At 46.4% G+C, this 24,888-nt stretch overlaps 2 protein-coding genes across 9 annotated transcripts in view; one reads left to right on the forward strand and one right to left on the reverse strand.

The window, feature by feature from the left end:
- GRAMD1B (GRAM domain containing 1B) overlaps window positions 1-7,377 on the forward strand; it is a 270,435-nt gene extending 263,058 nt beyond the window's left edge. For all 8 annotated transcript variants that reach the window (XM_057299276.2, XM_057299277.2, XM_034933924.3 and 5 more), the window contains one exon: window positions 1-7,377. In XM_057299276.2, the coding sequence (XP_057155259.1) occupies window positions 1-90 (90 nt within the window). In that variant the 3' untranslated portion in view covers window positions 91-7,377.
- Window positions 6,677-24,888, reverse strand: part of SCN3B (sodium voltage-gated channel beta subunit 3) — a 25,100-nt gene continuing 6,888 nt past the window's right edge. The window contains exons 3-7 of the mRNA XM_003819961.6: window positions 23,126-23,289; window positions 19,981-20,206; window positions 15,720-15,858; window positions 11,613-11,698; window positions 6,677-11,268 (exon numbers count right to left, since the gene is read on the reverse strand). Coding sequence (XP_003820009.1) covers window positions 11,635-11,698; window positions 15,720-15,858; window positions 19,981-20,206; window positions 23,126-23,289 — 593 coding nt within the window. The 3' untranslated portion in view covers window positions 6,677-11,268; window positions 11,613-11,634. The remainder of the gene's footprint in view (window positions 11,269-11,612; window positions 11,699-15,719; window positions 15,859-19,980; window positions 20,207-23,125; window positions 23,290-24,888) is intronic.

The raw sequence follows: 24,888 nt of genomic DNA on the forward strand, positions 1-24,888 counted from the left end.
ATGAAGGACTCGCTCATCAACCTTCAGAACGGCATCAGGTCCCGCGACTACACGTCGGAAAGTGAAGAAAAGAGGAATCGCTATCATTGACAAGGCAGAAACAGGGTGGCTGCAAGAGGCCTGTGCAATACATGTACATAGACCATATAAATATATATATATAAATATATATATATACAGAATATAAATATATATATTATATACAGATTTTAAAAAAGAGATAATGCCTATGTACCAGGGAGAAGGAGCGGGCCCTCCCGCGCCCTGTGCTGGCCGGAGCAGCGTTTTCCTATGGTGGAGCAGCTGAGGAGGGCAGGAACCGCCTCTCAGCACCGACCTCCCCTGATCTCCCTCCTCCCACCCTCTGTTCCCCACCCCTTCCCTTGCTGGCCATTCTTGGCTTTTAGAAGGGAAATGTTGAGCCAAAGTTATGCCTGCGAAGACCCTAAGGTCTCAAAAAGAAGTCTTAAGACGGCATTGCTTAAGGTGCTTCATTCCCTAATCCCCTTTTGATTTGTTTCCAAAATAAAAGAGAATCTTTTCTTCCCTACCCCAGGCTTCCCCAGGCATTCTCTTGGGAACACAGAAGCATCAAGGGAGCCCAGTCTAAACTCCTAGGGTTGGCCGCCCACTTGATCCGGACCGTACTGAGTGTCAGATGGAGAGGATGCTTGGAAAGCTAGGAAGGCTGCATTGTGTGGTGGCAGGCTCCCGAGACTCGTGTTCTGAAGGATACTCTCCTCCATCACCCCTGCACCTTCCTCCGACCTGTGTAGGGTGTGGACCCAGTAAGGGCTGGGAATTTCTTACTTTCCCACCCGCTTTCTCTCTGGTCTTCTCCCAGGCTGGATCTGGGCGAAGTGTCACTTTTTAGTGCCTAAAGTCCTATTGTTTCTCTGTGCCCTAAGAGCACATTGTTTATTAGCCAGGGTGGAGCGTTTTCGACCTTATTAAACTTCTTTTAGTGCTTCTAAGCAAGTCAGGTTTGTGGCTCTGAGGCCTTCACTTAGAGCTGTCAGTGTGATTTCCAGGATGAGTCAGGGTGTGCTGGGCCCTCCAGGATTTGAGAGAGGGAGAGAAGGCCCTTGCCATGTCCGGGGTGTAGGGTCTACCCACAGAACACTGTGAGTGGTGAGCACCAAGATGGGTTGCCAGCATCATTTGCTCTTTGAACGAACCAACATTAGCCAATGGAGACAACTGTCTGAGACAGTTTGCACATAGAAAAAGCATCTAAGCCACTGGAGGGAAGGATTTGGCAAAGGTGCATGTGTTTGGGCAGGAAAAGGCCAAGTGAAATCTATGCCCTACGGGAGCCATTCCCAATCCTGAGTTTCTCAGACTTGGCAACAGGGGTTCTGGCGGGGGTTGGAGTACAAATCCTGCTCTGGTCTCTGGCCCCACAGAGGTGTAAGATCATTAAGAAGTAGAAGGCACTAGCTTCAAAGAGTGAGACGTTCAGGGCCTTTTCAGCATTGGCCCACTAGCACCATGCATTTATCTGAATTCACAGGGCCCTCTGGGCACATTCATCATCCCTCATACACTAACTACTGTTTCTTCATGTAATGACCAAAAGAGTCCCACCAGCTCCAGGCAGAGCTTGTGGAGATTCATGAAAGAGTCACAGCCAGTTTGGCATGCAGAGGTCTTCAGTCTTGCTTATTCTTCTCCTGGGCTTCTTGACACAGGGGCAGAAGAAACCCCAGATGTCCCAGATGTCCCAGAACATCAGCCCAAAAGACAGAAGATTTTATCACTCATCTACCCCAAAGATAAAGTTGTATTTTTCTCTTAGAATGGCCTTTAATTCCCTGTGGCAAGTACAGTTTTTGACTTTTCCATGTGAGAATAAGGCCTTGGTATTTCCCTAAGGGCAGGATCAGAAAACAGGAAGGTCCATGCCCAGGTGATCCTCCAAGGGAGGAGGGTGAGGAGGCTCCAGGGCATGAGCTAGAGTGGATATTCCTCCCCTAGAAGAGGAGATGGGAGGAAATGCAGTTTCATGTAATCCCTGTGAAGAGTGCCTATGCCCACAGCCCAGTGGGTCCTTGTTCAGTTCTTGTCCAGGCCTTTGGGTGAGGGACACTGGTAGGGATCAAGGCACATGGGCTCTGAGCCAAAGAAAGAGGCATGGTGCAGGCTGCTGGAAATCTCCCCCTTGGCACAGCCAGAAGCCAAAACTATTCCCGGAAAGTTTTGAATGCAAAACTTGCAGATTCCTGAATTTATTCCATACATAATTATTTCCTTAAGTTATTTAATTATTAAAGGTGCCACGGTGGGACCTTTGGGATGACTTAAAAAGGGTTCTTTGTTGGGAGTCAAGTGACAGAGCAGACCTGGCCGCAGGGAGTTGTTCTGCTTCTGCTTTACCTCTCAGGACCATTCCCAGGAGGAAAAGGTGGCAGAGAGGGCAGTACTGAGTATGTCAGAAGAGCCCTTCTGTTTTTTTAGCGATTTGAACCCACTAGACAATGTGTGCACATAGGGAATGTCCTTTAAGAATGATGGATCTCTTGTAGGCTCTCTGTGTTCCAATAATTTTTTGACTATCATACCAGGAAAAAACCAACAACTCTATTCATTCCCAAACAAAATCTCTTCCCCCTTAGTCAATAGCTTGCGAAAGAGATCTTAACTCACCCTTGCAGATAAGTCTGGGAGTGAAACAAATAAATAGCATTGTATTCCTGGCCATTTGCCTGGCTAGTTGCTGTCTACAAGGGAGCATCAAAACATCACTACTTCTTATGTAACTTCTTCCAGCCAGTGCTTTTTTTTGTTGGTTTTAGTTTACTGGGGACACACAGGAGTCTTTCTGTAATGACTTATGTGGTAAAATGTTTGAGAGTTTGCACTCAATTTTAAAGAATTTGCAGTTTCTAACAAGGTGAAGAACAGCTATAGGATCTAAAGTTCCATTACAGCTTACTGTGAAAGAATTGACAAGACTGGCCTCAGACAAGCTAATCATGGGTGCGACTCTCTCCTTTCCTCATCCACCTCTTTGGGAACAAGAGGATTACATCTCAGGCCAGCAAGATCAGCTGCTTGAAGCTCTGTGTAAGAGCACTGCACTGATGGTTTGGAGACCTGAGCCTGGGTCCTGACTTTTCCATTGACTAAGCTCTGTGGCCTTGGGCAAGTCACTCCCCCTCTCTGAGCTTCAGTATCCTCCTGTCACAGGAGGGAGTTGGGCTAGATCATCTTTAAGGTAGGTTCTAGCTTTGACATCATCTTGGGGGTTAGGCCAGAGGCTGGGAAGACTGGGTGGACTTTCTCAATTGCTCTGCCAGGAGGGAACAAGCCCAGAGGCTGAAGCTTCCCAGTATTTAGAGGTGTGGTAGGGCAGTGTCTGCATTCCCAGGAGACCCAGGGTGATTAAAATTTATTCTTTAGGTGGCTAGGAGGGCTGGGGAGGCCCAGTGGAAGAGAGAGAGAGAGAGAGAGAGAGAGAGAGAGAGAGATCGAGCTTGATGTATTGCTCAGTATTCACTTAGAAGGGTTTCTTCCTCTTTGGCCTAGTTTGTGAAGGGATCTTCCTTTGGACTTTCTCTAAGTTGGGAGAAGAACATTCTTTTCAATGGAGCTCATCTTCTATCTCTAGGGTCTGTTCAGCCTTTCATCTATCCATCCTTCCTCTTTATTGGTAGAAGAAACAGTGGAGAGTAGCCACTTCTGGTTCTAGCACTTCCCTTTTGTTAAGATAGGGTTTGGATTTAGTATGAAGCTTTGGCTAAAACCCTTGGGTTTGCCTTAGAACACTGACACTAAGAACCTGGAATGACATGGGGAGGACAAAGAGAGCTCAAGAGGAATGCTTTGTGAGAAGTGGATTCTCTCCGTGTCCCTGCCCCCCACCCAAACTTGAACTATACCTATTACATTTCCAGGCAGTATCCCTAAGTTGAGGTCCTGGAGAAAGGACTAGGGGAAGTATCTTTCTGGATGCTTGTGGTCCCAGAAGGGTACTTTCTGTGTCATACCATGCCACTTCTTTCAGCTCTGCAGGGCAGCCAAAGCCAGCCCTTTTCTCCTACTGCCCCCAGGAGAAATAGCACTCTTCTCCCTTCCCCCAGATGGCAGGGCTCTGGCCTCCCTACACCTCATACCCTGCCTGCCTCCTCCAGGAGGAATCTCCGGGGCCCCTTCCTGACTCTCCCCACCTTCGCCACTTGTCTCTAGGCTATGGGACAATCATCCCATTCACCACTTGACATCCTTGACATCCTTGACTTTCATTCCCCCAACCTCCAGCAGGTTGGCCCCAATCCTCTTCACCTCTGTGTTTTCTTCTAGAAGATGCATTTTGGGTCTGAGAGGAGCATTTTCCTGGAAGGCCATCTTTTAAGGCCCCTGCTTGCTGTCATAGTGCAGAGCAGAAACTTGCACACTATTTAGAGAACTCCCTTCCCACCTCTCTGCCCAGCCTTGTTACCTCACTTCTGCTCTGGCCATGGCTGTGAAGGGCCCAGCCAGCTCCCTGTTTTGATGTTCTGTGCAACAGCTCCGGGGTCTTGTGACTGGAGATCCTCAGCAGGCCCTGGAGCCAGGACTGCAGTCTTGGCAGCTGATGAGCAGCACCTTGCCGGCCAGGAGGAGCTGATGCTGACGATCTCCCCAACATCTGAAGGCTTAAAGAACATTGTCGTTCTTCAGCCCTCCTTGCTTCTCTCAATACAATAAGACATTGCAGAAGCAAAAGGGTGGCCTCTGCTCCAGGCAAGGCAGCTGGCTCTGTCTGGGGCGTCGGCCTGGGGCTTGGGTGCCACGTGCTGAGATTGCATAGTCAAAACAGCCATTTTTGCCAACAATAGCTTGTGGCTCCCCACATTTTCCTACCCTGCACTCAAGGGCCAGACCACTCTCTGCATGGACCAGACCATCTTCCCAAACCCATGGTGCTTTTTCCCCAACTCAACCTAGACTCCAAGGTGGGGAGGGATGGGTCAGAGGCCATAGTGGCCCCTGGATAATCCTGACGTGGGGTGGAGTGGGGTGAGGCAGAGGGAGCAGCCCCAACACCTGCACTGGGCCATCTATGGGAAAGAACACGGGTCGAGTGCAGTCGAGTTGTCTGGCCATCTGTATTTGGATCTATAACTGTACTTTGCCTGGCGCTGTGCGCAAGGTCAGAAAACTTACTGCTAGTACCTAGAAACACACAAGGCTGCCCAGCCAAATCTTAATGTAAAGTAGCTAGAGCCATGGAAGTACAGTATGAATTAAAAAGAAAAAAGTATTGAACTACAATAATAAATGGTGTGCGTGTTTATTGCTTGATCTATGAATGCTCGTCACCTCAGATGTTTCTGGTCTTCCCAAGTAGGCTCACAGCAAGTCCTGAAGGCATGTGTTTGTAGGCACGCTTGTACACACACACGCACACACACACGCACACACGCAGCCATCCACCTTCTCACGGGAGGGAGGGAGGCCGCCTGATCAACTGGAATGGATAAATTTTGGAGTCAGACCTGAGTACAAAGTATAGCATCACTGTTTACCAACTGTGTGGCCTTATGCCCCATCTGTCACTCCATGCCTCAGTGTTTCAGAGATAATACATTTAAAACACACATCGTTCTTGGTATGGCTGCTGGTATTATACTAAAATATTTTCTTTTGTTTTGAGATTCACTGTCACCCAGGCTGGAGGTAGTGGTGCATTCATGGCCCACTGCGGCCTTGACCTCCAGAGCTCAAGTGTTGCTCCCACCTCAGCCTCCTGAGCAGTTGGGGCTACAGGCACACACCACCATGCTAGGCTATATATTTTTTTTAGAGATGGGGTCTCACTATGTTGCTCAGCCTTGTCTCAGACTCCTGGCCCCAAGTGATCCTCCTGCCTCAGCTTACCAAAGCGTTCGGATGATTTTTAACCTTTTTTTTTTCTTTGAGATGGAGTTTCACTCTTGTTGCCCAGGCTGGAGTGCAATGGCATGATCTCAGCTCACTGCAACCTCCGCCTTCCAGGTTCAAGCAACTCTCCTGCCTCAGCCTCCTGAGTAGCTGGGACTACAGGTGCCTGCCACCATGCCCGGCTAATTTTTGTATTTTTAGTAGAGGTGGGGTTTCATCATGTTGGCCAGGCTGGTCTTGAACTCCTGACCTCAGGTGATCCACCTGCCTCGGCCTCCCAAAGTGCTGGGATTATAGGTGTGAGCCACCGCACCCGGCCGATTTTTAATCTTATGATGAGTAGTACTGTTGTTGCAGGAGATTGTGGTGGACTGTGAATCCCGATGATGGTTTCTTGTAGAACTTTTCCCTCTTCGGGCCTTAACACTTCCAGGAAGATGAATGTTGAGAGACTGCTCCACGTTCTTCTTTTATGTTACCTAAACTGGTGGAGCTGAGAGCCAGATTGGCTCCTCCCTTCATTAGGTCAGCCTTGCAGGGAGCTCCTTGATACCTGGTAAGGAAACTTGTTTGATGTCAGGCAAGAACATAAGTGACTCTTGTATTCCTTTGTATTGGGGTAGAGGAGGAAAGGGAAGCGGAAAGGCTAGATCACACATTTAGTGTGTGTTTAATGTAAGGCTATTACATGGTTTTCATTCTCATGCATATCCACAGATTGGGTATGGGAATTTGAAGCAGGCTGGGGTGCTGGGGGAAGCCATAGTCTATGGTGCAGACACACTTAGTAAGTAGAGCAAAACCAGAGACAGTGGTTTTCAGGGATACTTTATTGACATGAACAAGGAGTTTACTGAAAAACAGCACATACAGGCATTACATTGTTGAGGGCTTAGGTGGTCAGGAACATTTCCAGAGTTTGGATTGTGTTCGATGGCAGTTCACAAGCCTGCAAGCACTCGGCCTTCAGCGGCCTCCCTCTCCATCACACACACTGCTCAGCAGAGGCAGCTCTTGCCAAGCCGTGACGCAGGGAGGAAGCACAGAGCATTGCTGGCTCTGAGGGTTAGCTGGCCTGGGATGGAGACCGAGTTTGATATATAAATCAGACTTGCTTGGAAGTGCTTATCTCCTGCGTCCTGCTGCAAACTCAACTAAGCGGGAGGAAGTGGGCTGAACTAATCATGAGCTGTCCACCAGCTGAGATTTTAGAGATTAAGTAGGGTTTGGATGATGCTGCTTTTCAGACCTATGACTGCATGGCACACTAAAGGTCTAGGCTAGCGCTTGACAGAGTGGGTGCAAACAGATGTTAGTAGAATGAGTGGATGATCAGACTGGCAAGCACACCAAGCACTATTCAGATACATTTGCAGTGACTAGGTGAATTCACTGAATTAGGGATTTTTCATTTACAAAATGAGGTGAGAGGAAGGCTTCTTTTGTTTTTGTTTTTCATTTTTTTCTTTTTTCATTTTCATGTTAAACTGGGAAAGGGGAAACTAAGATATATTCTGAAGTGTGTCTAGCTCTTGCTTCTCTTTCTTTCTGCAAAGATGCAGTGACACAGCCTTTTCCCTCAGATTTATGTGAGGAGGACTCACAGATTCTGAGATGGATGGAATTTCTTTTTTGATCCAATAATTTTGGGGAGAGAGGAGGGAGCTGCTGTCTCTTACTTCCCAGCACATTCCTGCTTTGAAAAGTAACTTTCCTAGTAATATTTCTAGTTGGACATCTAAGGAGAAACCTGCAACTCAGAAGGAAGTCTGGGTGTGTGGGTGTCTGGGAATGGAGAAACTAAAAGGTCATGCCGTTAAACAAGTGGTGAGAATAAAGGCTGGGGTAGGGACAGGCAGGGAGTGTTTGGGTTGGGGCTCTGATTCAAGACTGAGGTGACAGTGAAGGTCAGCAGGGCAAGGTGCTCTCAGGGCCAACTGGATTGAGCAATCACATTCATGGCTGTGAAGTAGTAAGAATGGGAAAATCAGATTGAGCCAAGCTTGGCCTTTAGTGAATTGTGTTATTGAGGATCAGACATGGGAAATATCCAGCACCAAGACAACAGATGGGGTTTCTAAAGTGATATTAATAGCCCTTGAGAACTCTTCTAAGCCCTTTAATAAGCAACATCATGCCAGATAAAGCTTCCAGAGAAACAGACATCTAGTCCGGGTCTTTCATAGGATTATGGGAAGAGACAGGGAGGTGGGTGGAGATTGGAAGTAGGCTGGTGATCACAGTACCTTATTGATTTACAGTCATTATCAAATCTCCCAGGAAGGAGTTTAATTGCAATTCAGGAGAAATAATGATGTACAAACCAACTAGAAAGAGAACTAAAATAGGACTGACTCTCAAAGCACATTGCTAGCATCCACCAAAAAGCAAAGTGGTAGAGAAGCAGTGAGTGGGATTAGGGTGAGAGAAGATGGAGAACATTCGGACAGGCAAGGTAGGCCATGGTTAGATGGAAGCTAAAAAATAAGAAAAGGAAGCAGCTATGGTCTAAGTGGAAAGAGAACTGAAAGAGGAGTCAGAAGACCTGGATTCTTGCTGTCTACCTACCAGCTAGGTTTCCTTATAATTTAGTAAAGCTACTCAACCTCAGAGACCCTCAGTTTCTTCTTTTGTAATGTGACCTCACAGGACCAGTTATAGAGAAGAAATAAAATAGTTAAGTGAAAATACTTCGTAAACCATATAGTTCTAACGAAAGTGTCAAGAATGAGAAGAATGGAGAAGTTAGAAAAAGGAAGAGTGGGGAAGATAACCTGTCAAGGATAAATAAGTGATAGATACCATTCAGCTTCATTAAAAGCCACGCAAGCAGCATCTGAGTTGGGTTTTTTTAAAAAGAAGAGAAAAAGGCAATCATGCATACTGCCGGGTTCAACTTAGATACACGAGCTATTGGGCCACTGAGGAAAACGGTGTGGTAGTAAGCATCTTGCTACTACCGCAAGCTGTGGCATCCATGAGCTAGGGGACTGGAAAAATTTCACACTGAGGCCAATTTTTCTAACTATAAAGTTAAAAAGGTCTATATCCTCTCCCTTATTTCAGAGGGATTGTATGGAAAATTACCAATAAGAAGAGTCTTTAATTTATTGCAAATATTTTCTTCAGCAAAATCAGACTCGTTAATGTGTTAACGGTCTGGTTTTGGGCCAGGCACAGTTGCTCAGGCCTGTAATCCCAGCACTTTGAGAGGCTGAGGCTGGCAGATTGCTTGAGCCCAGGAGTTCAAGATCAGCCTGGGCAACATGGCAAGACCCCTGTCTCTACATAAAATACAAAAATTAGCCAGGCATGGTGGTGCATGCCTGTAGTCCCAGTTACCTGGGGGCTGAGGTGGGAGGATTGCTTAAACCTGGGGCAGTTGAGGCTGCAGTGAGCTGAGATTGCACCACTGCACTCTAGCCTGGGAGACAGAGTGAGAATCTGTCTCAAAAATAAATAAATAAATAAATAAATAAAAATTTAAAAGTCTGGTTTTAAGTACTTTCCTAGGGATGGAAGAATGAAAAAAATGAGCTTTTAAGGTAAAGCCCTAAACCTATGGAATATGGTCTTTCCCTATAAAGGGAGGTCCCAGGTCTGAGGGACCTCTCTCTCACTGAATCCCAGTCACCTTCATCTTCTTACATTCCATAAAGCATCTTTCCCCTCTCTTGTCCCTGGGTGCTGCAGGATGTCACACTTGGACCTGTCACTTAATTAAAATGAAACACGAGATATTGACTAAAGTTTTTTCCAGTTTCTCTGCTCCCTCAAAATCTAGGGGAAAAAAATCTGAAAATTATGCATTCATAGGCGAAGTATTTGGAAAGCACCTACCCATCCCTCCCCTCTCACACCGCTCATTTACTTATGATCCGTCTCAGACTAAACATTTTTCTTAGTTTAAATATCAGTCTCAGATGCACTCTTCTTTTGGAGGATATTTCAGAGTCACAGATCTTTACATAAAGGAAGTTCTTTAAGTCTACCTCATGTTCTTCTCTCTGCTTTTTTGGCCAATTTCTAGTCATCTGAATCTATCAGAGTTGACCTCAGCCCAGTCCGTGCTTGTGAAAGAAGCATTGCCATAGACAAGTTCAATGTCAGTCTTTTCAGAAACAAAGTTATCCACCGGGCGCAGTGCCTCACGCCTGTAATCTCAGCACTTTGGGAGGCTGAGGTGGGTGGGTCATTTGAGGTCAGGAGTTCAAGACTAGCCTGGCCAACATAGTCAAACCCTGTCTGTACTAAAAATACAAAATTTAGCCAGGCGTGGTGGTGCACACCTGTAATCCCAGCTACTGGAGAGGCCGAGGCATGAGAATTGCTTGAACCCAAGAGGCAGAGGTTGCAGTGAGCCGAGATCACACCACTGCACTCTAGCCTAGGTGACAGAGTGAGACTCCATCTCAAACAAAAAAAACAAAAAACAAAACAAACAAAAACATCCATCCCAGGAAGTGTAAACTGGGCAGCACCTAAGGCTTATTTCTGCTCCAGTTTATCCTCTTAAGCCTCTTATTCAGTTGAGCCCTGTATGAGTCTTAGTTGCCTCCTGTATGTAAAATGAGGAATAATACTGGTGCACAGAAATTTTGAGAGGAAGAACTCAGGAATTTCAGTCCTAATGCCCAGGTGGTGTGCCCACAGGGAGGGCACACATACATTATCGCAATAGGATCAGGAACGTGTCCAGAAACATGTTGCATGACTTTTTAAGAGCCACTTAAATTACCATTGGTCCTTCCCAAGTCTCCTGTCCTTGTCTTCTTGGAGGGAACCTTAGAGACCCATCAGGATCTAGCTCTGGAGTACTAAGCTCCAGAGAGCATGTTAGTCCATGCTTCAGGATCTTTCTGTCACTGGAGAACCTAGACAGGCGTGCTTCACTCTGATGCTGTAGCAAAGTGGGCCATGAACCTGACAAAACTGACTTCAGGGAATCCAAGTTCATGACACACTTTTGCTTTAACCCGAACTAATCACTCCTGCTTCCTTCTATTAAGACTTCCATTCTCTTGCAGTAATGGAGAATGAACCAGTTCCAGCCAGTTAAGGGCAGAGGGAGGTGCTAACTCCAGCACTTGTACAAAGTCATTTGGAGCACAGGGGAGAAATCCAGTTGGCTTTGGAGTGTCTTGTTGGAAAACTAGGAGAGGGTGAGGTTAAGTCTGTGTAGAAATGTTGGCTTCTCAGTTCTGGCAGAGTCTTATGGTGCGTAGAGGTCTGATGGAGTTAGGGAGTCAGAGGTGAAAGTTCAGAGGCAGGTGGATGTATGGATGAATGAATGAACAGAACAATGGATGCATGAAGGGAAGCGATGGGGCCCTTGGGGCGCCCTCCTGATGCCATTGACATTGCTGAACATGGGATGTCCAGTCCCTCAGGTGTTCAGGCCACCTACCAAAGATAAAATAATTCACTGAGAATTTCCCACCCAGTCCAGCCCAGCCCAGCCCAAAAATTCTTTGACCAAAGAAGGGAGTTGGAGAATCCTGTGCCTCTGTTACCATGGGCAAGTTCAGATTGCCTCGACACTCAGGTCAAAGCAGTTCACCTTCCGAAGCGCTGACATCATACAGAGCTTTGTGACTTAAAGAATTACCCTGAGGGCGGGGACCCCAGGCAGGGTAGACAGTGACCTAAGGGACCAAATTTAAAGTCACTTCAGTTGTGGGCAACAAAGTCACTTGTACAACCTGCCATCCACATCTGCCTTCCCCTCCCATGTTCCTGTAGGTCACCTCATGTCACACCGCTCCTGTTCTATTCCTCCACTGGTACCGCAGAGTTCTCCTTGTTCTCAGATGGGATGGCAAGGTAGTCAGACCTATAGAGGACACAGGGAAAGGGAATCAGAGCTTCAGTGCCCGGGGTGGGAACACAAGATGGGGAAGGAGCAGGGCACAGGAGCAAGGATCTACAGTACAGCTCTGCATTTCCTTCTGCTGTGTTTCTCAAGAGAAAAACAACCTTTTCTGCAGATTAAAATAATCATTTCCCCCATATATGTATATGAACACCCACCAGGAGTGTATAGCTTCTCATTTATCCAGGTGGTCTTCAGCATTTAGTTAGATTAATATGTTGGCCAAGGCTCATGCCTCTAATCCCAGCACTTTGGGAGGCCAAGGCAGGAAAATTGCTTGATCCCAGGAGTTCAAGACCAGCCTGGGCAACATGGTGAAACCCTGTCTCTACAAAAAGTACAAAAAACTAGCCTGGCATGGTGGTACATGCCTGTAGTCCCAGCTACTTGGGAGGCTGAGGTGGGAGGATCACCTGAGCCTGGGAGGTCGAGGCCATGATAGCACCACTGCACTCCGGCCTGGCAACAGTGAGACCATGTCTCAAAAATAAAATAAAATAAAATGTTGGTCAAAATGACAGCTGTGAAATTATATTTTATAGTTGTTTCACATGTTTACAGGCTATTTGGGTTTCTACTTCTGAAATTTGTTCATCTGCTTTCCAGTTCTTCTGAGATCTTTGTCTTTTTCTCATTGATTTTCCTTTGATGGTTTCATGTTTTGACAATTTCTCCCAATCTCTTGTTTGTCTAGGAATTTTGCTTATGGAGTCTTCTAATGAACAGCTGATTCTTTACATATAATGTGATCAAAATTATTTTTCCTCTTGGATTTGTGCCTTTTGTATTTTATTTGGGAAATCCTCTCTATTGCAAGGTGATAAAGAGAGTCTCTTATATTCCCTTAATGGAATTTTCAAGTTTGACATTTTACTTTGTGTTTAAATCCCCTCATAATTTATTTTGGTTTAGTATGAGAGATGGGGAATCTAATTTTGTTTTGTGTTTTTCTTTGTTTCTATATAGATTAGGAATTTTCCCTGGACCACTTACTGGGCAGTTCATTCTTCCTTCAATCACTGTAACGTCATCTCTCTCACATATCAGGTTTTCCTACACGCATTAACCTGATTGGTGGCTTTTTGTTTTGTTTGTCCATTTCGTATGCCTGTGCAGTATCACAAACTCTGTATTCTGATATCTCTGTAAGAAACCTTCATCTGGCTGGGTGCAGTGGCTCACACCTGTAATCCCAGCACTTTGAGAGGCCAAGGTGGGTGCATCACGAGGTCAGGAGATTGAGACCATCCTGGCTAACATGGTGAAATCCCGTCTGTACTGAAAAAATACAAAAAATTAGCCAGGCGTGGTGGCAGGTGCCTGTAGCCCCAGCTACTCGGGAGGCTGAGGCAGGAGAATGGTGTGAACCTGAGGCAGGAGAATGGCGTGAACCTGGGAGGCAGAGCTTGGAGTAAGCCGAGATCGTGCCACTGCACTCCAGCCTGGGCAACAGAGCGAGACTCTGTCTCAAAAAAAAAAAAAAAAGAAAGAAAGAAAACAAAGGAAACCTTCATCTCTGATAAGACAAATCCTACCAACCTCTTGCAAATTTACTGCTCTTTCTTTGAAATGGTTTAGACCGAGGTGGGCAAACTATGGCCTAAGAGCTAAGGATGGTTGTTTGCAAACAAATAGAAGAACAATACGTCACAGGGACCTATGGCGCCTGCAAAGCCTAAAACACTTATTATCTGGCTGTCCCTTGGTTAAGACTATTTTTGGCCACTTAGCCTTCCATGTGACTTAATATCAGCTTATTAAGTTCTTTGAGAAATCTAATGGGCATTTTGATTGGAATTTCATTGAATTTGAAGATCAATTTGGGAGAAAATTGTTTACAAGTGTGAGGTTTTACTCTCCATCTAGTTACGTTTAAAGTCTTTCAGTAAAGGTTTGTAACTTTTTCTTTAAATGTCTTGTATATTTTTGTCAAATTTCTCCCCGGAACTGGGGAGTACTTGTTGCTATTATAACTTTAAAAGCATTTTAATATTTTAAATATTTAAATTTGTTACTAAATTTGTTGCTGGAATATAGGTGATTTTTATATTTTGATTTCTATCAACAATTTTGTAGAATATTCTTCCTTGTCCTAATAGTATTTTTGTAGATTCTCTTAGGTATCCTATGTAAATAGTAGGTATAGATAATGATAATTTAGTTTCTTCCTTTCCAAGTCTTTTTCTTCCTTGTATTTACTTGGTCTTCACCTAGGATTTCCAATACAATATTGATAGAAACAGGGAGAGGCAGTCTCCTTGATATGTCCCTGATATTACAGGCACTTGAGGTTTCAACACATAGATGATATTTGCTGTAGGCTCTCTTAGTAGCTGCCATTTATCACTTTAAAGATGCTTGGTGTTTAGGTGTAGATGTATTTTATTCATCCTGCTCAGGGCATATTATGCTTCTTGAATCTGAAGAGTCATCCCTCCCTCAGCCGTTCTGTCTCTGAACATTGTCTCTCCTCCATTCTCTGTTCTATTCTGTTTTTTTTTTTTTTTGAGATGGAGTCTCGCTCTGTCGCCGAGGCTGGAGTGCAGTGCCATGATCTTGGCTCACTGCAAGCTCCGCCTCCCAGGTTCACGCCATTCTCCTGCCTCAGCCTCCTGAGTAGCTGGGACTACAGGCACCCGCCACCATGCCCGGCTAATTTTTTGTATTTTTAGTAGAGACAGGGTTTCACCATGTTAACCAGGATGGTCTCGATCTCCTGACCTCATGATCTGCCTGCCTCGACCTCCCAAAGTGCTGGGATTACAGACGAGAGCCACCGCGCCCGGCCAAAATGATGCTTTCTTTATCAAACATTTCTAACTGGTAATAGCCTAGACTTTTTAGGGTTTGCCTCAGCAATGTTGCTAGAAATCTGTGGGTTTTTTCTATCTTTCCTTTCCCCAGACAACCAGCCAGCATGATCTCTTAAGACTCTTTGTTCTTACAGACCCCACCGTTTCTCAAATGTGCTCACCCTCAAGTGACTAGAGTCTCTGAGCAAATGGCTAAGGTACAGGCTGGACTTTAGAGGGTTAGAGTCCCCACTCTGGACATCTAAGCGCTGCCAGGCTCTAGGGGAAATAACATGTTGCTTGGAGCTCCTTTGCTAGCAAAGGGCAGTGCCCAGATGGCCTGAGGAGCTCCATGGTATAAAGCAAACAGTTCAATGAGATAGAAAGAGCATGGACATTAGCACTAGAGAGACCTGGGTTCAAATCTCAGCCTTTTCTCTTACTATCTGTGTGCCTTGGTAAGCTGCTATGAGTCGGCTTGGCATTTACAGAACGGTTATAATAATGTTACTTTTTTGTTGTGTTTTTGGGCTTTTATTGTTGTTGTTTTTGAAATGGAGTCTCGCTCTGTCACCCAAGCTGGAGAGCAGTGGCACGATCTCAGCTCACTGCAACCTTCGCCTCCCAGGTTCAAGGGATTCTCCTGCCTCAGCCTCCTGAGTAGCTGGGATTACAGGTATGTGCCACCATGCCCAGCTAATTTTTTATACTTTTAGTAGAGACGGGATTTCACCATGTTGGTCAGACTGGTCTTGAACTCCTGACCTCAGGTGATCCTCCCGCCTCAGCCTCCCAAAGTGCTGAGATTACAGGTGTGACAGCCGTCATGCCCAGCCATAATAATATTACTTTAACGGGTTGTGGTAGCAGCTGATGGTCTTTGCCTTAGTGGTTAAGTGTGCTGGCCAAGCATCAACAGGCCTGAATTCAAACATCACTTTGTTTCCTAAGTGATGTTTGAATTAAGCAAATGTTTAATTTTTCTTAATGAATTAAGAGTTTGCCTTAAGCAAACTCTCCGAAATTCAGTGTTCTCATCTGTAAAATGGGTATAATAATGGTGCCTATCTCTTAAGCAGTGATCATGAAGAGGGTGGAGGATGAATGTAAACTGCTTAGCACCTCACCTGTGAGAGCAAGCATTCTGAAGGTGCTAGCTTTCATTATTACTTTGGCATCTCTGGACTTACGCGTTTTCTTGGGCTGCCTCTTCGGCTTTTGAGACCTTTCTGTAGCAATATATCATCTCGATGAGAAGCCACAAGGTGAGGAAGACCAGAAGGATGTACATCATGATTTCTGAGACCACAGAGGTAAAGTCCTCTCCAGCTGAAAGAAAGAGAATGAGGTTCAGAATATGCAAATCCAGCAAACCTAGAGCCGTCATTGGAGCCATATTTTTAAGTACAGCTTAAATAAAGACTGAGTAAAGAAACTCAAGAAGATGTCAAAGGTATTCCAAATCCTGACTCTCCCGCCCATTGGCTTTCTCACTGACTGTCGTCAGCTGCTCAGGAGCCAGGGAAGAGGGAGTGGGATGCCTGGAAGAAGTAGCCGAGCAGTGGAAGGAATCCTGGCCTCAAAGTGAGCTATCTAGAGCTGGCTGTCCATTTTGCTATTTACAGGTGTGTAAACAACCATTTCCCTTACTTGAGACTCAGTTTCTTAATTTGTAGGTTGAGGATAATAACACCAGTCAGGGGTTTGTGAATATTACATTATCTAATGTATTTCAGAACATCTTGTGAGTTTAAAAGTCTACACAGATGTAAGGAACATGCCTTATTTCAACTGCCTCTGTCTTTTGAGCTGCCGGTGGTGGAGGGTGGTATTCCTGGGGAGAGAGCGTTGGAAAACTCATTCAGGGCCAACAAAGACAGCCTCCATGAGATATGCGCATGTTCTCTACAAGTCTGGGTTAGAAACAAGACCTTCCAGGTCATCCAAAACCAAACATAAATATTGGAGGATTTAGTGTATCAACCGCATTGTCCCCAGGGCTGTACTTTTGAAACACAGTTAGGATCCTGCCATTTCCATGCTGAAAACTCTTCAATGCTCCACACTCCCCTTAGGATGAAGCCCCAACTCTGTTCACGTGACATGCAAGGGCCTTCACAATCCGGGCTTTCTCACCTCATTTCCATTTGGTTGGCCAGAAAAACTTCTGCTACACACTGTGGTATGTTAGAATCTGTGAACTTTTCTTCCTCTTCCCTCTTCCTGAATTGTGTCTTTCACCCACGGCTAGTTCTGTGCTAATATCCTCTCCTGCTTTGCAGTCTCGCAGTAGTTCTAGATTCCTGTGAGGTCCCCTCCTTTGTGAAACCATCCCCAACTTCTCATGCGGAGCTATTCACAACCTTCTCCGTGCACTTTTCTTTTCTCTTTTTTTTTTTGAGATGGAGCTTTGCTCTTGTCGCCCAGGTTGCAGTGCAATGGCATGATCTCGGCTCACTGCAATCTCCGCCTCCCAGGTTCAAGCGATTCTCCTGCCTCAGTCTCCCAAGTAGCTGACATTACAGGCACCCACCACCATGCCCAGCTAATTTTTTATACTTTTAGTAGAGACGGAGTTTCACCATGTTGGCCAGGCTGGTCTCGAACTCCTCACCTCAGGTGATCCTCCTGCCCTGGCCTCCCAGCGTGCTGGGATTACAGGCGTGAGCCACCGCGTCTGGCCTCCATGCACTTTTCTCATCCATCTGTTATAAGAGTTGTATTGTGCTTATCTTTCTTTTCTGTGGACTGTGTGCTTATTGAGAACATATTTATTTCTGGATTATCTGCCTGCTGTATAAATCTTAGAATATTTAAAGTGCTCAATAAGTACTTATTGAATGAGTGAAAATAAATATTATCTTATTTGTTTCATGATCAACAAAAAGGACCATTAAAACATACTACATGGAAGATATCCTGATATATCTACTCCTTGCTAGTGGGAGAAATGTTGTAGCCACTTCTCCCCTTGCCAGCTCTCAACAGCAAGTCAGATTTATGATCTGCAGTTATCCATTGGATCTAAGTCATCCCCAAGTCCTTGGTTGTTAGGAGCACAGCACAGCCTGCCATAACTTTCAGCCCAGAGAGCAGTCCGAAGGCTCCAGGATCACCCAGGTTTCCAACTGGAGCTAGAGGTCATAGATGCAGCGTGAGGCACATGAGAATGCCGTACAGCTCAAACATCTCACCGCCTTGCTACCACCTCGTGCATTATTTATGATTTGTTTGGCTTAAAGCATGCTCTCTCTTTCAAAATGCAGTAGCCCACAAATGGCAATACAGGAAGCTGTCCTCAGTATTTTTAGTTACCTCTAGGTGAAGAGTTCTCAGGTTTCTGCCTTAGGGCCAGGAGGTGACAGCCAAAGCCAGAATAAACCCAACTTGAACAAAGAGAACCAGGGAGACCTTGTGGGACCACAGGAATGGAGGAGATGTGGGGTTGATGGGCAGGTGTCATGGTGGGGTGGGTGCGTAGCTCTGAGCAAGATGAGGGCAGGGAGTATCTGATGTCACAGAGGCAAAAAAGAAAAAGTGGCAGGGGGTTGGGGTGGTGGGGGTGGGGAAAGAAACAGTGGAAAGCAAGCCCGCCAGACAGGCAAACAATCTGGATTTTCACCCTGCTTCCAGTGCTAATTTGCTGCACGTCCCTGAGCAAGCCCCTTGCTCTTGCAGAGAACTCTGTTCTCCCAGCCACAAAAAGAGGGGCACCAGAGCTACACCCTCCAATCACCTGGGGAGTCATCAACTTGCATATGACCTCACTCACCCCTGCCGATCTCACACCTGCAAGGGTGCTGCAGAGGTGTCTACATTTGGAGGAAGCCAGTGTGGGCGATTCTGATGTCTGCCCTTTATCCAGAGGCCCTGGATTAAATAAATGATATCCACGCTTCCTTCACACCCGACCATCCACCAGGCTCTGTGGCTCTGATAATAAACTTGTTTTTCCTTCTGTTTTTACCCGAGGCTTGCTCTGGTACCTGGCAGACGAACTAGCTCAGCCTTGCCACACTTCCCACCAGCTATGCACGAGGGTGTCTGGAGGCAAAAGCCCGAGAGAGCAGAGGTGGAGACGGCTGAGCACTGTGCTAGGGTCTGGCAGGCACCAACCAAAAGTTCCAGATGGTGACCAGGAGAGGGCGCCAGGGCCCCACCCCCGAGAGGAACGGCGTGTAACAAACGGGGGATAAAGGAACTTCAGAACAGGGGGGTACCTCAGAGAGACCCCCGCCAACCCCTTCATTTCACACCAGAGGAGCGGGGCTCAGAGCAGGGAAGTGACTCATCAGGTCTGGATTCAGGAGCCCTGAGAGTCCCTCTGCACTTTCAGAATTGACCTACCTTCCATTTCAGCCATATCGTCTGATCCGTTATGTCTCTTTCTCCTTTGTTCATTCACTCTGAGGACTGAATCTCCGCTTCATTATTTTTATCACAACGACATGATAAAAAATGAATAAACCTGTGGCCTGGAGGTTGGGATTCCTGGATCCTTTTTTCTAGGAAGAGCCCTGTCTTTAACTTGATCTTTTCTTTCATGCCCCACACTTTGGCCTGCTCACTAGCAGTGATAATGCTGGAGATAGACTGAGAAAGGCTGGAACTCCCCCCTCAGGATGCAGGACTCCGGTTGCAACAGAAACACCTGAGTTAGGCTGCTGAAAGGCCTTCCCACTCACGAACACGGAACTAGCTGTAGGAGTCCAAAGATTTTAAACAAGACTAGAGAGCTATCAACCTGTCCCCTTCTCCCAGCAGGGAATGAATTTATGTAATAAGAGATGCCACAGATGGGGAAGAGGTTGCACGTGTGATTACTGTGAAGAAAGACAAAAGAAAAAAAGATTGTCAAACTTTGGTTTAGAGAGAGGTTCTCAAGGTGTGGTCCCAGCAGCAGCACTGCCCGCCAGGCAGCGTGTCATGCAGTGCAAACTCTCAGGCTCCACCGACAAAAGCAGAAAGGCTGGCTTCCAAAAAGCCCTGCAGGAGATTTTGAGGTTTGCTAAAGTTTGAGAACCCCTGGCTTAGAGGCATGTATTGCTTACAGGAAGAAGGAGAGATGACTTCCAGGTAACCTCATGAGATTTCTCTGAGCCCACTGAGTCAGGGATTCAACATAGGCCAAAGAAGAAGGCCTGGCTGAATCAGTAGCTTTAGGCCTCATGGATGCTAGCCTCTTTCTCTAAGGGACCAGGAAGAGCTCATTCTATCATCTCCAAGCCTTTCTGCTTTGAGGAAAGGCACAGAAAGACAAGCTGCTTAGGGAATTTACAGGAAGCTGGCCACCAGAAGAAGATGGGTCAATGGTGACATTTTTAGATGTCACCATTCCAAATACATGGGTTTTTGCACTCTTTAAGGGCCTCACTCGTGGAAAACTGCTGTCCTACCCTTCCCTGTCCACAGAGAGCAGGACGCCCTAGAGACCCTGTGCCTCAGCCTCACCCTCCTCGGTGACTCTTAGGGGGATCAGCCGCGTCGTCTTCACAAAGGGCCGATGCGCCTCAAACTCAAACTCCCGGGACACATTGCAGGTGTAGAGGCCAGAGTCGTTCAGAGTGACGTTGAGCACAGTGATGGACACGTCCTGCAGGTCCTTGCTGCCATTCCACTGCAGGCGCCCCTGAAAGGGGCTCTCCACCTCCTGGTGGCCATTCCGATACTCGTAAATCTGCAGATAGAGGAGCAGAAGAGGGTAGGGCCAGGAAAGGAGATGGCAGTAGGGGGAAGCCGAGTTAGGGACAGGGCAGAGAAAAGGAGCAGAATTGTGCATGGACAGGGAAGAGAGGGGACAATGTCACCGGGAGACCCAGAATGTGGGGGTGGGATGAAGAGGCACAGAGGAGGGTAGGGAAGGGAGCAAAGACAGGGAAGGACAGGCAGAGGCAGCAGGCAGCAGGGCACGTGGACGTGGTGAGGACAGAGGCAGCCACGGGCGTGTAGGAAGAAGCTTGGCAGAAAAAAAGGGGTGGAAAGAGGGAGAACAAAGGCAGGCGGGAGAAGAGTGTGGGAGCCCAGGAGACGGACATTGAGAGAAAGACAGGATTGTAAAAAGATAGAGAGAACAAGAGAGTAAGATGTGTCCCAGAGCCGCTGGCAAGAGAACAAGGTAGAGACAGCAAGACAGGCAGATTCATTAGTAATGAAGACATGTGAAAGCCCTGGCTTTAAAACTGGACTCTCTGTGCTGGTACTCATCAGGGGCTGTGGGACAGTCTGGGCCAGGCCACAGGAAGGAGGCCCAGGATGCTGAAGCATGGCAGATGAGCAGAGAGCCATCACCAGAGAGGCACACGTCACATCTTTTGCTTTGGACTGAATTTTAACTAAAATCTCATCTTTTAAATTTCTTTCCTCAACACTTCCACCCTCTAACATAACAGCCAAACTCATTTCTGACTCTAGCTTCTATGTGCCATTCTCTCTCTACAGCTGTGCTGGCTATTCTAGTCTCCACTAGCCACATGTAGCTACTTAAATTCAATTTCTTAGAAGTTAAATACAATGTAAAATTCAGTTCCTCAGTGGCACTGGCCACATTTCAATTATTCATAGCCACATGTGGCTGGTGGCCACTGTATCGCACAGCACAGATAGAGAAGGTTTCCACCATCACAAACATTTCTATGAGACAGCCTTGCTGTGGATTTCCATGGATGTTTTGCTGTCGTCGTTTTATTTTTCATTTTCTTCTTCTTCTGATCCACCTTTTCCTCACTTTGGGCAGGCCTGGAAGCAATGTGGGCAGCTATCACTGGTACATGACCAGGCCTGAAGGCCCTGGGGGCCTTTGCATCTGGCCAAGACATCCAGCCTCCTGCAGCTGGGGGCTAGCCTCAGTTGCAGCTTCATTGACGTGTCACTGTCACACCTGAGCCAGGCTCTGGGAAGTCTCCGCTGGTCCCAGTCTTAGCACCAGACGGTTGCAAATCTGCATCAGAATGGCACATAGAAGCTAGAGTTAGAAATGAGTTCAGCTTTAGGATAGTGAGAAAGAAGAGCAAGCTAAACCCAGTTTCGCCCTTCCATTGTCTCTGTTACAAATCTTTGTGGAGGAGAAACTTGCCCCCAGGAAGGCAAAGCAGTGCCGTAAAAAGGGCCTTGTATCTGCTGTTAGACCACCTGGCTCAAGTCAAAGCTGTCTTAGTTATTAACTTAACTTCTTTGAGCCTCAGTTTCCTCATTTCTGTGTCTATCTTCTCTCTAGCAAACATTTACCAGTGCTTACTATATTCCAGAAACTATTTTTAATGCATTAAAAATTATAGCTCATGAGTCCTGGTAACAGCCCTATAATTTGGCTATGCTTTATATCCCCACTTTAAAAATGAGGAAACCGAGGCACAGAAAGGATGACCAACATGTCCAAGGACACAGAGGTAATAATAAGTGTGAAGTCAAGAATCAAACCCAGGTGGCCTGGCTCCACAGTCAGTGAAGGAGTAAATAATGGTCATCTCCAAGGTGGTATTCAAAATATATGACAGCCGACCAGGCACGGTGGCTCACACCTGGAATCCCAGCACTTTGGGAGGCCGAGGTGGGTGGATCACCTGAGGTCAGGAGTTTGAGACCAGCCTGGCCAACATGGCAAAACTCTGTCTCTACTAAAAATACCAAAATTAGCTGGGCATGGTGGTGCATGCCTGTAGTCCCAGCTACTGGAGAGGCTGAGGTGGGAGAATCGCTTGAATCTGGGAGGTGGAGGTTGCAGTAAGCAAGATCACAACACTGCACTCCAGCTGGGTGACAGAGGGGGACCCCGTTGAGAGAGAGAGAGAGAGAGAGAGAGAGAGAGAGAGAGAGAGAGAGAGAGAGAATATATATATATATACACACACACACACATATATACACACACACACATATATATATATATATATATATATACACACATACACAACCACTTTGCCACTGGCACCAACCAACCAGAACTGACATTGGCTATGGTGCAGGAGCAGAATCTGGAAGACTCCCAGCTCTGCCAGGAGCGAATCTCTTAGTTTCCAAATCATGGATAAGTCTGGGGGTTCAGCCACTTAGGAGACTCGGCACAACAAGTATCCACGAGAGAACTGTCTGAAATAATTTACTCACTGATGTGGCTGTGCTGGGTGTCCCGGGTGAATATCACCCTTGGATCACTCTTTGTCATCCCTGTCATTCCTATTTCAATGGGACTGCAGGAGTTAAAGGAGCTAACCTTTGTTATTTCACATAATGATGTTTGTGTTATTCCAATTTCTTTATGAATTTAATGCATATAATAGGATGGCACAGAAGATTAGATGAAAACACCTGCAAAATGCGTGGTAGGGCGCCTATCACATAGTAGGCTTTAAATATAGCTTATCTCTTTCCTCTGCTTCCTCCAGCCTATAATCAAGGGTGCTTGCAGCTGGCCCAGTGCCCTTTCTCTCACAGAAGCTGGGGCTTCACTAAGGCTGTCAGTTATCTGCTGAGGCGCTGTCAGTGTTTGGAAGAGAAAGAGCCAGTGTTTGCTAGCTTGGCATCCCCCGGACTGTCAGGAGCCAGGCTTGGAACAGCAGAGGCCAGCAGAAGAAAGGCCAGAGTCAGCAGTCTAACATACAAGGAAATCTTTACCGCCCTCAGGCCTGTAGAACCATTCCACCACCGTGGTGGCCTCCACCTCCTCTCTCTTCATGCAGGAGATGCAGCGCAGCTTCATGGGGTTGCCCTGCACGGCCTCCGTCTCCGAGGGCACTTCCACACACACAGGGAAGCAGACACTGACTGCAGAGAGGACAGATGGACAGGGAAGGAACAGCAGGTGGTGGGGGAGGGGCACAGGAGAGAAACATTGGAGAAGAAGGAGGGAGGGAAGAGAGACAGAGAAGGAAGAGTCATGAGGCCAACCTGAAAAAAGCCACGTGCACATGTCTACACCTTCACCTGCGCTCCCTGAATGTACAGGCTCAGAACGTGTACACGTTGGAGGAGCCCTGGATGATCTAGACATGGACTGAAATCCTTCCCCTGGAAGCAGTGGAGATGCAGCACCGTACATTATACTTGAGCCCTGCCCTCTAAGTCTTATAGCCCAAATGGGAGACAGGGCATCTACCTACCCAGCAACCATCCATCCCCCTTCATTCCACTACCATTCATTAAAATCCACTCTCTGCCAGGTCTGATGCTAGACTAGAGATGCAAAGATGAATAAAACACTAACCATGCCCTAAATGCATTTATAATCCAATAGGGAACACATATTCCTAACTAGGATTAAACCAGGCCACAGCAAGTAACACACTCATGATATATTCTGTTCGTAGAAGACAGGCAGTTAGTTACTCCCAGTTGGCCTGGGGAGAAAGGAAGAGAAGGATGGTGAAACATGAGGCTAGAAAGGTAGGCAGGACCCATGCTGTGAAGACCTCTGTGTGTCCCTTCCAGTGTGAGGTATCCAATGTTTTAAAGTCGTGGAGAGATGTAATTATATCTGTGTTGTGTGAAAACTGTAGGTAATTCTGACACATGGTGGAGGTTGGAGCAGCAGTGAAGAAAATGGCGAGCGGACCACTAAGCTGGAACAATGGTCTATGCAGAGGAGTATAGCAAGGCAAGTTAAAATCTGGAGCGGGGTCAGATTGTGGGACACCTTGCATGCCACACAGAGGTCTAGACTTAGTGTTTCTGCCCTCTAGAAACTTGAAGTCTGTTTTTTAAAAGGAGGCAAGTATATCAGCTTGATAATTCAGAATAACTTGAGTGGGACAAGGCTGCCAGCAAAACATGTGCAAATGTGAGCTGCATTAACAGATGTACAGTACGCAGGAGGAAGGAGGCGTAGTTTCTCGGCACTGTTTTTGGAACAAATCTGGACTATTATGATCAGTTCAGGATGTCACATTTTAAAAAAGGAATTTGTTCAAAGAGTGCATGCCCAGAGGTGAGGGAGATAGTGAAGGATCTGGAGATAAAGTCTGGTGAGGAAAAAATGGGAGAATTCGAGTTGCTTAGCTTGGACACAGAACATATCTGTCTTCAAATATTTGAAGGCTGGCAGATGGAAGAGAAATTTGATTCTGCCCAACCCTGAAAGTTATAAGAAAAAAATAAGTTTAATGCAATAAAGAAAGAATTTTATGATTTTGGAGCTGTTCACAGATGCAAATAACTAAATGGTAAAAGAGTGTACACAGCATTGTTTGGGATATTTGAAAGTAAGATGAGGCCAGGTGCTGTGGCTCACACCTGCAATCCCAGCACTTTGGGAGGCTAAGGTGAGAGGATTGCTTGATGTTAGGGGTCTGAGACAAGCCTGGGCAACATAGTGAGACCCCTGAGTCTACAAAAATAAAATAAAATAAAAATTAGCCAAACATGGTA

Source organism: Pan paniscus, chromosome 9 (assembly GCF_029289425.2).
Source record: "Pan paniscus chromosome 9, NHGRI_mPanPan1-v2.0_pri, whole genome shotgun sequence".
Classification (NCBI taxonomy): domain Eukaryota; kingdom Metazoa; phylum Chordata; class Mammalia; order Primates; family Hominidae; genus Pan; species Pan paniscus.